The following is a 14,622-nucleotide window of genomic DNA, read 5'->3' on the forward strand; positions in this document are numbered from 1 at the left end:
TTTTATTTTATTTTTTGTTAATGATCTTTTGGTTAACATGACAAAAAATCTGAAGTAGCTGGCTGGACTAGAAAGAGCCCACAGCATTGCCACTGCAAATTCAGGAACAAGCACTTAACTGCAAACCACCCTGACGCCACTTCCAGCTCACTAGCAGGTCCCTGCTCCACTATCCAACATGTTCTGTTCTTTAGCAAAGCCAAACATAGACAATGCCAACATTTTTAGAAAAGAACACAACCCCTCCTGGTCCTCAGTGCTGCATTATCATCCAAATATTAACATTTCTCATTTAGATTAACAGCCCTCTGCTTCCACCCTTTGTGCTCCAGGCACATCATTTTCTCCATGACTGGATTTGTAGGGTTTGGTAGGGAATCAAAGTTAACACATCTGTTTGTTTTTAGGCAGGTACACTACAGCTTGACCACTAACCTTGCAGGAACAATCTGTGCACAAGGTGTATCCAGAAACATTTGGATGAGGAGAGAGCAGGTGCTATAGTTGCCATTAAGGGCTTATGCTGGGTATTTAAACTGGGTTGATGCACGGCAGGTTTTCTCAGAACCAGGGACACAGCTGGTACAAAACCATTAGCAGCTTTGTAGCTCTAAGGAGAGCAGCTTGAGAAAGCATTTATTTCCTGCTGCAGCCTGGCTGCACCTTGCACAGCTGATGATCTGACTCACACTCTTAAAAGCTCCCACAACCATACGGTCTGAGCACTTATCTTTAGTAAGAGACAGATATTGCCCATGCTCTCAGGAAAGGCTGCTGAAGCCCATTTTGTTAATGTACTCCTTCCTGACTAACAAGCTGAGCCATTCTCTGTACTAACCTGAGCTTGGGTGAGGATTAAGACCAAATTTTTTCCATTTAGTAATTAGCCAGCTATTCTACTACGTGGCAGGAGAAGAGTAGTTTAGGGACAAAGAACTGCTCTGGAATTTGTTAGTGGCTGGTGATTTAGGAACCTGCACTCAGTGACTCTGAGCAAATCTCTGGCTTGCACAGCTAAGCCTACTTGAAAATCTGGTTCAGAAACACGCAGTAAGCTCCAGAAAACTTTTCTTTGTTGCACCTTTAAACCCTTTAGAACCCTTTCTAAAGGATTTTAGTATTTAAATTTCTCAAGTAGGAGGTTAATTTTAATTACATTATCTGTCTGAGTAGGCTGAGAAGCTTTAATTGATGTTCACCATATAAATATAATTTAATACTTAACACAGAACTAAAAGAACATACCTGGGGACAGTTACCCTTAAATGTCATTTGCATAAATTTATTTTTAATCAAATAAGAATCTAATTTATGACACTAAAAAACTTTGTATCCAGAGAGCAGAGACTTTAAGCTAAACCTCACAATACCTGTGGCAAGATAATCACTAACCCATTAGGGAGAAAAAGCTGCTGCACAAAAATCACAACAAAGAGGCTATGACTTATCAAAGGACATATGTTTAGGCTGCAGTCAATCTGCTAACAAATCCTAATCTCTCACCCCATTCTTGAAGGTCAGAAGAAGTGCTTGCTGCAACATGATGTAAAATAAGCACAAAAGATGGAGCAACTCTAAAACCCCATTCAAAGAGAAGCAGCAGTAAAGTTGGTTTTGTGGGTTTTTTTAAGTGTACTCTGCATTAGCCCTCACCATACTCCTGCAGACAAAAGCTACCTTGGGGCTCAAGTGTGTTTTGTTGCGGGTTTTCTATTTGGCTGTTCCTCAATTTCTATGTCAGATGTTCCCTTCTAAGTAGGAAGTTACTATTTTTAATCTGAAACATGAAAAGTGTCCTTTCCCCTTTCTCAGGTAACTGAATTATTAAAATAATAGGTGAGTTTAAAATTAAGACATCTGAAGTTGCACTGATTTCCTCTGGATCCTGAGAAAGTACGGGATACTTGAACCTCTTGGTCAACTTAGAGGCTCTCAACAAACCTTGAATTCAGCACTGACACTTCTCATGCCTCCTTGGTTCTTCAGATCTCTCTGGGATTTCCCCTCTCCAACAGAAGAGAAAATTGAATGCAATATTATGGGATTAGCAAAGTACCCTCCAAATAACTGCTTCTAAACTGTGGTCACAGCCCTCGTATTGGAAATGTTTGCTAGCAGGGAACATGAGATGCATCTGTACATGGAAGATGAACTTCCTCCCCCTTTCCACCACCAGGAAAATTAACAGAAAAGCAGAGAAACAGGAGATACCCATTTATCATTTGGTTTCATATTTTCTTTGAACAGAGCACTTGAACTGCTGCAGTCACAGACCCACGACAGCTCAAACCTTCATCTAAATAATTGCTGCCCCTTTGACCAAGGCAGAACGAAAATACAAGTAATTTGCTGTGGGTCACAACTCAAGTTGTGAACAAGTCCCTCCACACGTGCTTGTCAGCAGGCTGTGCTACCTGCTGGAGAACGACTGAAGTGAAGAATTGAAGCGTTAACACCTATTTTAATGAGGAAATTGCCTCCAGGGATGAGGGAAACTGCCCAGTACATGCACTGGCCACTATCACTTGCTGCTTTAAATGCCAACCCCAGGGAAAAAGTGTTCATCTTTAGCATTAAAACTCAGAATATGCTGATCTTATGTTCCCCTCCCACTCTCATGCACAGCACAGAAGTGCCTTTACAGCACAGTTTAATTCAGTCCTGTGTAAAGCTGCTGGGGTCGTGAACAGGTGACTCCACTCCTAATTTAAACCCCATGGAGAGAACAAGCTTTGACTAATGGGCTCTGGATGGGAAAGCTTGGACAATGCCAAGCTCTTTGTCCTATCTTTGCCTCTGACTGACACAATAAGGCCTTCATTAATTTAACTGCAGCTCCCCTGTATGCTGGCAGGAAACATTTCTTCAAAGAGCAACCTCACCCAGCAAGATCCCTCAGATCTCAGCACCTCCCAGAGCTTAAAAACATGCTATTTCAGAGAGGAGACCATTCACAGGGACCAAATGTCACAAGCATTTAGAAAACTGGAGTTTCTGCACAAATGTTTTCAACTTCCTCCAAGTTCCCACCTTAGACAATTTTACCTGGAATCCGCAGAGCTGTTTTTGCAGAGCATTATTTCATCCTGTCATTGTCAAACCTAAGTCAGCTCCATTTTATTACTTTCCAGAGCTCCCTTCTTCCTGCTTCAGAGCATCACCAACACCACCACTCACTTCTTCCTTCACAATGGCCTTCTTGGATGAGCCTTTTCACCCCAGCTGCCTGAAGTCCTCAGCTGGCTCCTCGTCCATCACTTCAGGAGCCCTCTCAGGGCTACTGGGCTCTCAGGTTTCCCTCCTCACACATGGCTCTTCAATTGCCCAGCTACATTCCCTACAAATCTTGCTGTGGGGGTTCCCTGCCTACCTCTCCTTTAGCCAGATACACCTTTGTACTCAGTGGAAATTTGTGCTGAGTTCTCTTCACCCCAAGGAGAAACTCTTATTCCAGTCACATCAGTTAACGGGCAAAGAACAGGGAAAGTTTGTGAAGCTGAGAAGGCTGACATTAAACACTTTGCAGAAGTACTTGTCACTGCAGATATTTTGAAAGTTTGTGTGCTTTGCATAACTCAGTTGCTTCTTTCAAAGCTTAATCAGTGTAGTTTTGTTTCCTTTTTAAAACTAAACCTAAAACTTACCAAAAGTGGCCTGCTGTTACGCACACCTCTTGTACTCCAGCACAAACTAAGTGTACCATGGATTTTGAAGTTCCTTAGTAGTCACATGTAGTTGGTTTAAACCCAAGTGGCAAAAATCAGATGAATAACTTTAAAAAAATCTTCCTTAACCTGGTTGATGCTTGAATCATAAATTACTACCACATTTAAAGACAGAAAGCCTTAAAACCAAAGAAAAGTAGACCCTTAATTCAATATACAGAACCATCTGTATGATCCAATCTATTCCAGCAACTCTTTCACCATGAGAGTCTGTTAAACTTATTTTAAAAGGCTTAAGAAACTAATCAAATCCACCAGCCAAACTGTTCTTTCAGCAAAAGAAGCATGGTGCATCCCATCCAGCATAAAACTGTTTCCAAGGAGCCAAGTGGGGTCAGGCTGTGTTACAGGAGGACAGACGTTAATGAGATTCCAGGCAAGAGAACACAGGCAATATTTTCTGAAAACACATTAAGTCTCTTGTTGAAAGATGACTGGTGTTTTACAATTTGCTCAGTCTCTTGGGGCTACATTGGCCCAGAACACGGAAATTTCAACTACATTGTATTTTATCAAGTATTTTCCTCTAATTGATCCCTTACTCTTTCCTTCAGCCTTTTCACTTAAAGAATTATGGGCTTGTCCACATATGGAGCTATTCATAGTTATTCCTGACAAACCCTGATAGAACATTAGTTTAAGGTAAGTTTATTCCAAAGTATCTCAGACTTTTCCAAAGCTGACTCTGGTAGAATAAGTCAGGAAATCCATCAGGAAATACTTTCAAATTATTTATTTCTCACTTATACTCCTTAATCCAAATTAGCTTTCCTCTACAGACACTTTGAGCTACGAACATTTCTAAATCAACTGAGTATCAGCCCTAGGATTAAAAGAAAAGACATGACAACCATCAAGCTTTACTGCAAAGTAGCATGACCTCTGAGCCCTGGACTGGGCAGATGACACAAAGCAGTGTTGGAAGAGCAGCTGACGAAGAAGAGGCAATATATGCAGTTAGCATGGAGCATACAAGAGAAGATCAGCGTGGGTGGCTGGTTAGGTGTTTGACAGTTCTTAATTTGCTGTTTCAGCCTTTAATTGTATGATGAATTTGTTGGCAGCATTTGTGGATTCACTCCTGCATTCATCTTTATTTACAACCAATTCCCAGACGCAGCTCTGATTTGAGTTTCCATCCGCTCCAGCTCTGCTCCTTCCCCAGTAGCTCTTAATGGCAGCAGTCTCACCTTCCCAACCATCTCCCAACCACTGCTTCTGAAAAAGGATTTGGCAAAAATCCTACAGCATCTGTATTGCAGACCTGACCTCACATAGATTAATTTATGAGTATTTCAAACCCCACCACGATTAATCCAAAAGACCACCAACATTGCTCACTCCCCTCCACTGCACATCTTGCCAGGGTCAGCATATTCCCCTTCCCAAAGCCTGGATGCAGCCAGATATGCACAGCACAAAAGGCACAGTCACAGCTAAAATTACAGGTACTGATCAATGAAAATAGAAAAAAAAGTTAAAGTACTGTGGAAGAAGTCCCATCAAACTTTGGCTGCTGTCAGACTTTGGATACTACTTTGAACACCGTGATCTGCCAGCCCACACTACATGGGATGAGAGGAGACAGGACACAAAGCAGAAAATGCAGCTTTTTGGTTTTAAACAGTTCAGTCCATTTATTAGTTCAGTTCCTAGAAAAGACATATTTAAAAATTCAAAGCCATTAGCCCAAATTCTAGACACTCTAAGTACTAAATCACTTTGTTGAACTAAAAGCAGCTCTGCCTAGAGTGTCCAACTTGCCTGTTGAACTGAAAAGCCACATCTTCCAACATGCAAGTTTTGGAGTTTCAAATACCTAAAATCTTAACTTCATGTCTGTTGTGAGAGGCTGTTTTATCTCTTTTAGATTGGGCTCCTGCAAGCTGATCTTCTAGAGCTTACTGTGCTGTAAAGCCCTGACCAATTATCCTGCTGGAGATCCTCTCATTCCATTACTCTGTGGATTTGTCTGACTCATGCTTCTGCCTTTTCCTCAGAACAGGCATTAATAGCAACTTTCTTCTCTGACCCGGACAGTTACACTCATGGAATTCATACCAATAAACTTTCAGAGATTCATGTTCTTCTATTAAACTGAAACCAGTTAACTGTTTCAAACAATACTGCCAGGGCAGAGGGAAGAAGGGGCTGACTCACAGACACAGACAACACTGTGTTGTCTACCATGTTTAAAATGCCTCTTTTTATCCAGGAAAGAAAGCCAAAAAACACAAGCATAAAATAAAGTAAAACATAGACTTTCCTCCTTTATTTGAATTTAAAGCACACTTAAAATGTCTTTCTACAGAATCCTGATTTGTAAACTGTAAACTTGATTGCATTTGAACTTGCTTCTTTTAAGAAACAAGTTAAGACTAGTAGAGAAAGCTAACTGAATTCCCCAGAAAGATAACTTCTGCATTTAGAAGTTCTCCTATTTGACACATCCCAACAGCAGATAAAAAAATTCTCAAGTTATTAATACAGAGGGTCAGATGCTAATCACAGATGAACCACACACTTTGCTCTTATCACAGAAGTACCTCAAGTAGCAACGCACTGGAATACACAAGTGAGGTTGGAATTTCACCTTAAAATACCTGTCCTCACCTTGCCCTGTGGAGACACATGATCCCCTCTGCCCATTGAAGTGACGAACTTTCAGACATTTCAAGTCTCCAGCATTCAACTCTCCCTAAAGTACTCTGGAAACTTATACAAGGACAAAAGCAGCTCAGTTACTTCAGCTGGTAATCTACTTCCAGAGCATGGTCATTACAACTACCTGCCAAAAGAACAGGACATCTCCCTCCCATCCTGGTCCTCAGTCCTCCCACACACTTCCTCTCGGAAAGTCAAGGTAACTTGCTGTCTTACAGAGTAGGGGAAAAAAAAAAAAAGAGACAGTGTCATCAAAAATAGCCAATCAAGAACAAAAGGTCAGAAAGATAAGAGTGAACCCAGTATTTACAAGCAACAGCCCAGAACTTTCACTGAATATCTCGCAAAGCTCAGATGGTAACCATAACAATATCTAAATATTAGGTGGAAAAGGCTGTTGTCAGCTCCCTTCTCCACAACGTGAGCCAAACGACTTTATTCTCACCTCCATGGAAAAGCCAGTGGGATACAAAATTAGCTGTGCTGAATCCAAATTAGCTGTGCTGAATCCGACCACTTTGGCACTCCTGAAGGAAACCTCATCAGTCAAACTGGGACAACCTTAAACTTGTCCCACAAAACCATGTTTGCAGGAGGTTGGTGTGAGAGGCTCAGAGCAGGACATCAATTTATCAAAGTTTCTTGTAATTAATACATACACTGTCATATTAAACTGACATAAAAAACTCTGTACAAATCAATCTGGAGCTGTACAGTTAACTTTGGTTCTGCAATACCCACCTGGTTACTACTTAAAATGGGCACTAAGAGGTTAAAAATACTTTCTTCTCAGAGTTACTAATACCGCCTCAGAATATTAAAAGTAAAATTTTAGAACATCTGGTTTTCCTTTCCACTCCCTATGATATCATGTTTTCCAAGCACATTTGGCAGCTCAGTGTAAAGATACAGGCAGACTAAACATACAGGGCAAAGTCGAGTCAGGATGAAAAATTCCAATGTCCTGGATGCAGTAAGTATGTTTCCTATCTCCAGATTTCAGTTACACAAGTGGTATAATAAGGGGTTTTTCCCCCTTGGTAACTCATGTATTCTTCAACCTACTTCTTCCTTGATGAGATGGTATACCATGTATGTGTCCTCTAGAATTTTGGCTGTGTCTTTGTAAGTAATTTTTCGTGTATTATGGGATATTTGGAGTCCCTTTACGGCGAGATTCAGTTATAGGAAAAACTAATTATGTTTAACAGGGTCAGATTTTGTATGTACTTTTCTTTATCTCACTCTGGGAGATGAGACTAGCTTTCTATATTTCTCCTGCCTAAAAGGAAAAAAAAAACAAAACACTGCTACAACCTCTGCCTTCTCACTGCTTGGAACTGGAAAAATGAACCAAAGCCATCCCAGGAGACTTTCTTTCCCATGAATTTCCACAGACTGCAAACAAGACAGAAGAAGGGCTGTTATAACAACTAAGATTTCCCATTTGACTGATTTCTCACATATATTTTATCATATCTTGATGCAAACTTTGTCTCTCTTCCTCTTCCTCTTTACCTATTATATTATTTTTAGTGGGTCACATTCAAAACACATATTGGTCAGCACAAACACACCTTTAAGCTTTGCACATACTCACATTTTATTTGTGCACAAGAAGCTATCTGACTCATTTATGCTCACCAGCAAACCTAGATATCCAACATCACTTTTTTTGCTCTAAATCTTAATTTCTCTGTTTCGTAAAAAAACAGTGTGGAAATGCAAAGACATGCCTTAGGAATCTAACATGACAGAGTGTGTGCTTTATTATTTCACATTTAAAAGCAATTTATATTTTAATAACTATTAGAGTATACAATCCAAGAAAAGTACATATTATCAAAAAGAACTACTGACAAAATAATAGTCCCAGTGGTTATGCCCTGCATAAAACTTAATGACTAATCAATAAAACTATAACTTTCACCCTGGTGCAATTTGGACTAGTTTATATATTTCTATTGATCAACTAAGACTAAATGTGAGAAGGTCTTGCTTTGTGCTATTTTTTTACAGGTGTGTTGTAGCAAACCTCCAAATCCCTGTCTCAGGTATTCTACAGCTTAGTTCTCCTCTCACACCCATCAGTCCAAGTGGAGAAGAAAAAGCTAGCAAAAGCAGAAAAATGAGCTGAAAAATGGCTGTTACAATATTGCAGTTTCCACACCATTAAGTGACATTGCCATTTCAATGACTACCAATATACATTTCTCTGGCCTTCAAGTAGCAAGAGCCAAGCACATGAGGCAGCCCTGAGCAACTCATTTAACTGTGCTGCACCACCTCTGTCAGCCCCAAAATGAAAGCAGTAAGTGCCTGAGTTCTAAGGGTCACAGACTACAGACCCCCTTGGAAAAAACAGGGCAACAGGTCCTGCTGGAAGGAGTCATTTATAGCCAACTGGTTTTTGGCTACTGCTAATTAAATTACCCAGTTACAGCTTTCTCACAGAAGCCTCACAGGCAGAGGGAATATACTATAAATAACCTACTTGACAAAGAAGAGTGTTCTGGAGACCATGTGAAAAGCTGTCGCTAAAATATACAGATGTTCATCCCAAGGGAAGAAGCTTCATTAGATTATCCACTATATTTTCCACTGACACAGGCTTCATCGGGAAAGCTTACACATTGTTTGGTACATGAAGTCACACAGCTCTATCCTGTAAAGGTTTATGTATGTTTTCGAACAATTCACACTTTCACCCTCTACTGACTTAGGAAGATGAGCCAATAGACCCACTAAGAATTGTTATTAAGTCATTTACTCACTTTGAAACAATCCTTACAAGTGCCAATGTGTAAGAACTGTCACAAGTATGGTCAACACTCAATAAGATATGATGCCAAACCCAAGTTTTCATAATTGAATGGTTTCCTCTCCTCTCATGGACACACAATATATGAACTTCCTTCTTACCACTTCCCCAAGGGAGGCAGCCACCATGTGTGTTGCTGGAGACAGGTAAGATGAAGAGCCTTGGGGCAGCACGGATTTCACATTCTCATACGTGATAAAAAATGCAGCAGCTGAAATTCAAGAATACATGCAGTCATTTCACTGTTCCTCCATCACAGAACTAGCACAAAAAGCATTTAGAGGTGGATTTTGACACCTATTATTGTGCAATTGTAGTTAAAACCAGGATGTTTTTACACCATAACAGTACAACAGTATGAACAAAATCTGAGGGATAATTCCTTCAGAGGTTTATGCTCCTGGCTATCCTGGCAAACATCCCATTAATATCAAAGGTGTCAGGACTTTAGGCAACATTTCATACAGAGACAAAATGTGTTAATTAGTCATGAATGTCCAGCACATTTTGAAAAAACGGTATCTTCCATATTCACAGATAGAGAGAAGATCTTTGGGTGCAATTGAATGGATGGTCTTTTTCTGGACGTGAACGAAAAACAATTGATTAACTGAAAAGAAAAACAAACGAACCCAAAATTCATCAAGGTGCTTGATACAATTCTGCCCTCCTTCATGTGCAAAACTATTTCAGTAGCAGTTCATTAATAACTTCTTCCCTGCTATCGTCAGTTTAATATTTTGCAATTTAGTGCCATTTTTTTTTCCCAAGTTTGTCAAAGACTTGCAAAGGTTTTCTACAGTGAACAAAAATCATACAAAACTAAGCTGAACACAGCAACATGAGCTGTGTTTATTCACTGCAACAGTCAACTACAAAGGCACTTACACCTTAAGGGTTATTCCTTCTCCTAAAGATAATTTCAGTTCTCAGTTATATGTTGGAAAGATAAAACCACAGTTCAGATTTTGGAGATGTAAAGCCTGGAAAAAATGACATGTCTTGCGGGGGAACAGATTTTAATTGTACAGAAGGGCCATGTGAATTGCCTTCTGCTAATCAAAAGATGCTTATCACCTCAAAAGGAGATAACAGAGCAGCCAAGATAAAGAACTGATTTTTTTTATATCACCTTATGAAGGACATCAAACATCTGAAGGTGTCAGTGGATTTGTCAGCAAAGTTCTCCTGACATTTATGTCTGACAGCATAGCTTGCTGTTTTTTCATCCCTCCCTACAAAGACAAAATGGACAAAGGCATCAGGAATTTCAGATGCCTTTTCTCTGCAGGAACTACAAGTGTTTACTTTTTAAAAAGATCAGTTTCAAAAGTATTTCGAAAGTATATTGTTGCTCAAGCACTTCGGACTTTGATTTATTTCCAGTGCTGTGGCAGAGTGAGTCATGACTAAAGTGTCCAGGGCAAGGAAGACTCAAGCCCTCTTTGGCACCTAGAAATGCTTTAGAGTGCCCCTATAAGTAAGGTTTATATCCAGGTACCCTTTCAAGGAATTAGGGTTGCTTTTCAGAGTGAACATGCAGCAGCCTTCACTCCAGGCTTGCTCAGAGTTTGCTCAATACTGTACAATTCTAGAATCTGCTCTTCACAGCTGGACATGGACTCACAGAATCCAAACAGGCACCTGCAGGAGAGGAAGCCACGGACACGAATGTCCTATACAACGTAAACTCCCACTGAAATAAGACAAAGCAAAACCCAAAGACAATTTACCATTTGGAAAGGATCCTATCGCAGTGGAAGGAACACCAGCATAGATGCCACGAAAACCACCAGCCTTCCTAAATCCTTGAGGACTCTGCAGTCTTGTTTTTACAGTATCCAGGGGGAAAAGGATCAAGTCAACACAGACACCAGCAACTCCACCAGCCTTCAAGACAAAACCATGGAATAAAGCACATTAATACCTTCAGGGGTGAAGCTGTGCTGCTTATGTGAGAAACTGAGACAGGACTAACCCACAGCACTACTGACTGTGGCCTTCCTGAGGTCAGTTTATAAACTGATGGTCCTACACAGACCTCAGTAGCTTCTATAGCTATAACAGGGAAGCTTGAACAGAAGAAAGTAATAGATATTACAACTTTTAAACCATTTTTAAGGTATTTTCAAAACAATTTCAATGTTTTGCATAGTGCAAGCAAAGCAATGCAACACTTCCCCACTATACAGAAAAGCAAGACAGTGGATGTCACTTATCAACATAGCACTGAGGGACCAACACCTCCAGGAGTTGTGTTATAAGATCAGAGAAAGACTGAAGCAATTCTGCTCCCCCTGTAAGCATCTCTAGAAAGCATATTCACATTTTTCCAGCAAACTTCTTCATTTAAAGTGTTCCTCCCACCCCATTTCCTTTGTTGAACAAAGCCTAAAGTAAAGCTGCTTTATTTTCTTTAGCTGATAAAAGCCTATTAAAAAAAATCATAAAGTCACAGAATGGTTTGGATTGGGAAGAATCTTAAAGATCCAAACCCCTTGTCCACTAGACCAGGTTTCTCCAAGCCCTATCCAACCTGGCCTGGAACAGTTCCAGGGATGAGACATCCACAGCTTCTCTGGGTAACCTGTGCCAGGGCCTCACCACCCTCACAGGGAAGAATTTTTCCTTAATATCTAATCCAAACATTCTCTCTGTCAGTTTGAAGCCATTTCCCCTTGTTCTTTCACTACATGCCCTTGTAAAAAGTCACTCTCCATGTTTCTTGTAGGCTCCCTTCAGGTACTGGAAATCATATTCAATAAAGATGTTTTCAAAGTCATAAGGAAAAGGGGAAAGTTTTTAACCAAAGCAATTAATAAAACAAAACCCTAAAAAAATTGGTTCAACTAGAGCTCAATCTTCTTCCATTGTCTGTGTTTCTAGATGACTGTGGGTTTTTTTTAAGTTACCCCACGGCATGGCTGATTGTAGAAAATAATTACTTGGCAAAAACAGGGAGACAAGACTGAAATAAACAGAAAATCTAATTAAAAAAAATAAATCAATAGTTAGCATTAATCCATTATGAGACATTATTTGGATGCAGTGCTAGAACACAAAAGACAGTTTGAAGTCTACTTCATATAGAATAGCACACGAGAAACAGCTGCACAGATTTTTAACTCTGCCTGAAAACAAATCACATGTGTGTTACTCTGATAATTTTTTTCAGGGCAACAGAGGATTCAGAGAGGTGCTCACTATCTACTACTAAAGGTTTAATCAATAAGTTAATTACTCTTTTAATCTAGTTGGCTATTTTGCATGCATTGATTTTTCTTCACTCCTTCTCATCAAAATCCTTATCTGCTCAAAATAACATTGATCAGATTTAATCAGATTTAATCTAGCCATCTGTTACAGCATGAATCAAAAGTTACTAATTGCTTCTTTAAGTTCTCAAAGTTCTGTATCTTAAATGTCATTTAAATTCATGAAGCAGCCAACAGAGCATCTGCCATCAGGTGACAGTATCTGTGTGCTTACTCATCTGCAGAGAACAGGGATGATTTTGGGATAATAAGATACCTAAAACACACCTTCTCCCTCATCTGTCAGTAACAGTAGTGTTATCAGAAGTCAAAGAGGTGAAGAGCCTTTACCAGGAGTTGGACATACAGGTTAAATTTATTTAAGAGGAGACTGAGGGCTCATTGTGATCTGCAGCTTCCTCACGAGGGGAAGAGAAGGGGCAGGCACTGACCTCTGCTCTGTGAACAGGACCCAAGGAATGGTCTGAAGCTGTGCCAGGGGAGGTTTAGTTTAGACATTAGGAAAAGGTTCTTCCCTCAGAGGGTGTTTGGGCACTGGAACAGGCTCCCCAGGGCAGTGGTCACAGCACCAACCCTGCCAGAGCTCCAGGAGTGTTTGGACAACACTCTCAGGCACATGGTGGGATTCTTGGGGCTGTTCTGTACAGGGGCAGAAGCTGGACTTCAATGATACTTGTGAGTCCCTTCCAACTCAGGATATTCTATGATTTTATAAACTCCATCACAAGAGTTAAACAAAACCAGGACCCAATTACAAGGCACTGAACTGTGACCAAACAACCTTCCCCTGGAGTGTCTGGGGCAGGGAGCTGAACTCTCCCCCAGCTGTCCCCACGCTAGCCCAGGGCACCACATCCCTGACTCCCACACAGAACCCAGAGCTAGCCCTGGAAGTTTCCAAGGATGTCCCCAGCCATGGCAACTGGGGGTCTCACCCCCTTGCTTAAAAGCAGCTTTTAGGGTGGGAAATGCATCACTAAGTCAGGCTCTCCCTGTGTCCCCAGGGTGACTACTGAAGCCTTGGGGGGATGAACCACAGCCATCCCTCAGCTCAGCACATCACCTTGGCAACAGGCAGGGCTGCTGCAAAATGTGGAACATTTTGTAAAAATTTCCTTAAGAAAGGATGTCCTTTGATCTTTGTCTACTTTCAAACCTAATTAACAAGAAATGAGATTCAATCCGTGTAACAGAGAGCAGCCAACAAGCGCTAAATGATGTCCAGATGTTGGAAAGACACATTACTTGTTGGTGGAATTGCCTTGTTAAGGTTTAGGGCCCTACACCTTTCAACGATCTCAGACATAGGGGGCAGTTACCAAAGCTTGGGAACAAGGTTGTTCCACTGATAGTGGACATAGAATTTACAGGCCACAGGGACACTTGGCAGAGCCCCATAGATCAGAAGGAAAGAAAGGAGGACTTAGCAACTGTGCTGAATAAGCTCCATCTGGGTAAAAGGTAATTTACAACAACCGACCCAAAAGAAGAGAAAGACTGAGCACATGGACTAATTATCACAAGAACTAGAGAATAATTAACCAACAGAAGACAGAATACTAAGCAAAACTACACAACTTGTAGCCAATGAACATCAATGGGTTTGCTTGCTAAAATGCATAAATAGTGAAAAGCTTTGACAGTCGCGGTGCTGGCTTTGTGGATTTCCCGCCGGAGAACTGTAAATAAACCAAATAACTCCACTCTGTGTGTGAATCGATCTCTTAAACATTAGGCGAAAGAACTTATTTTGGGCGCTCTCACTCACCGCCAAGGCCGCCCAGGACTCCCGTGGCTCCATGTAGGGGTGACGGTGGGCGGTGGCGGCCCAGCCTGGCTCCCTTGGCCCCAGCACAAGATCAGCAGGAGCAGCCCCGGCGCTGCCGCCGCGCCCCGTGCGCGCCCATGGGCGCAGCCATGTTACCGCTCCCGGCCCGCGGTCACGTGAGCGCGGCTCCCACCGCGCCTGCGCACGGGCCCTGCGCCTGCGCACCGCGGGCAGCGACGCCGCTCCCCTTGGCCGTGCCCTCAATTAGCGCCGGGCGTTAATTAGTTATCGCTCGGTGGCGGTGTGCTCTGCGATACCAGCCCAGCCGCTCCAGAAGCGGGGGGAAGGGGTTCTTCCCGCTGCTTCTGA

At 41.5% G+C, this 14,622-nt stretch overlaps 1 protein-coding gene across 1 annotated transcript in view; it reads right to left on the reverse strand.

Annotated features, from left to right (window-relative positions):
- Window positions 1–14,316, reverse strand: part of SLC25A26 (solute carrier family 25 member 26) — an 83,743-nt gene extending 69,427 nt beyond the window's left edge. Inside the window, exons 1-3 of the mRNA XM_008925701.2 lie at window positions 14,254–14,316; window positions 10,944–11,100; window positions 9,312–9,421 (exon numbers count right to left, since the gene is read on the reverse strand). Of these exons, the coding sequence (XP_008923949.1) occupies window positions 9,312–9,421; window positions 10,944–11,100; window positions 14,254–14,286 (300 nt within the window). The 5' untranslated portion in view covers window positions 14,287–14,316. The remainder of the gene's footprint in view (window positions 1–9,311; window positions 9,422–10,943; window positions 11,101–14,253) is intronic.
- Between the last annotated feature and the right edge of the window lie 306 nt (window positions 14,317–14,622).

Source organism: Manacus vitellinus, unplaced genomic scaffold, assembly GCF_001715985.3.
Source record: "Manacus vitellinus isolate BGI_N305 unplaced genomic scaffold, ASM171598v3 scaffold_14_pilon, whole genome shotgun sequence".
Classification (NCBI taxonomy): Eukaryota; Metazoa; Chordata; class Aves; order Passeriformes; family Pipridae; genus Manacus; species Manacus vitellinus.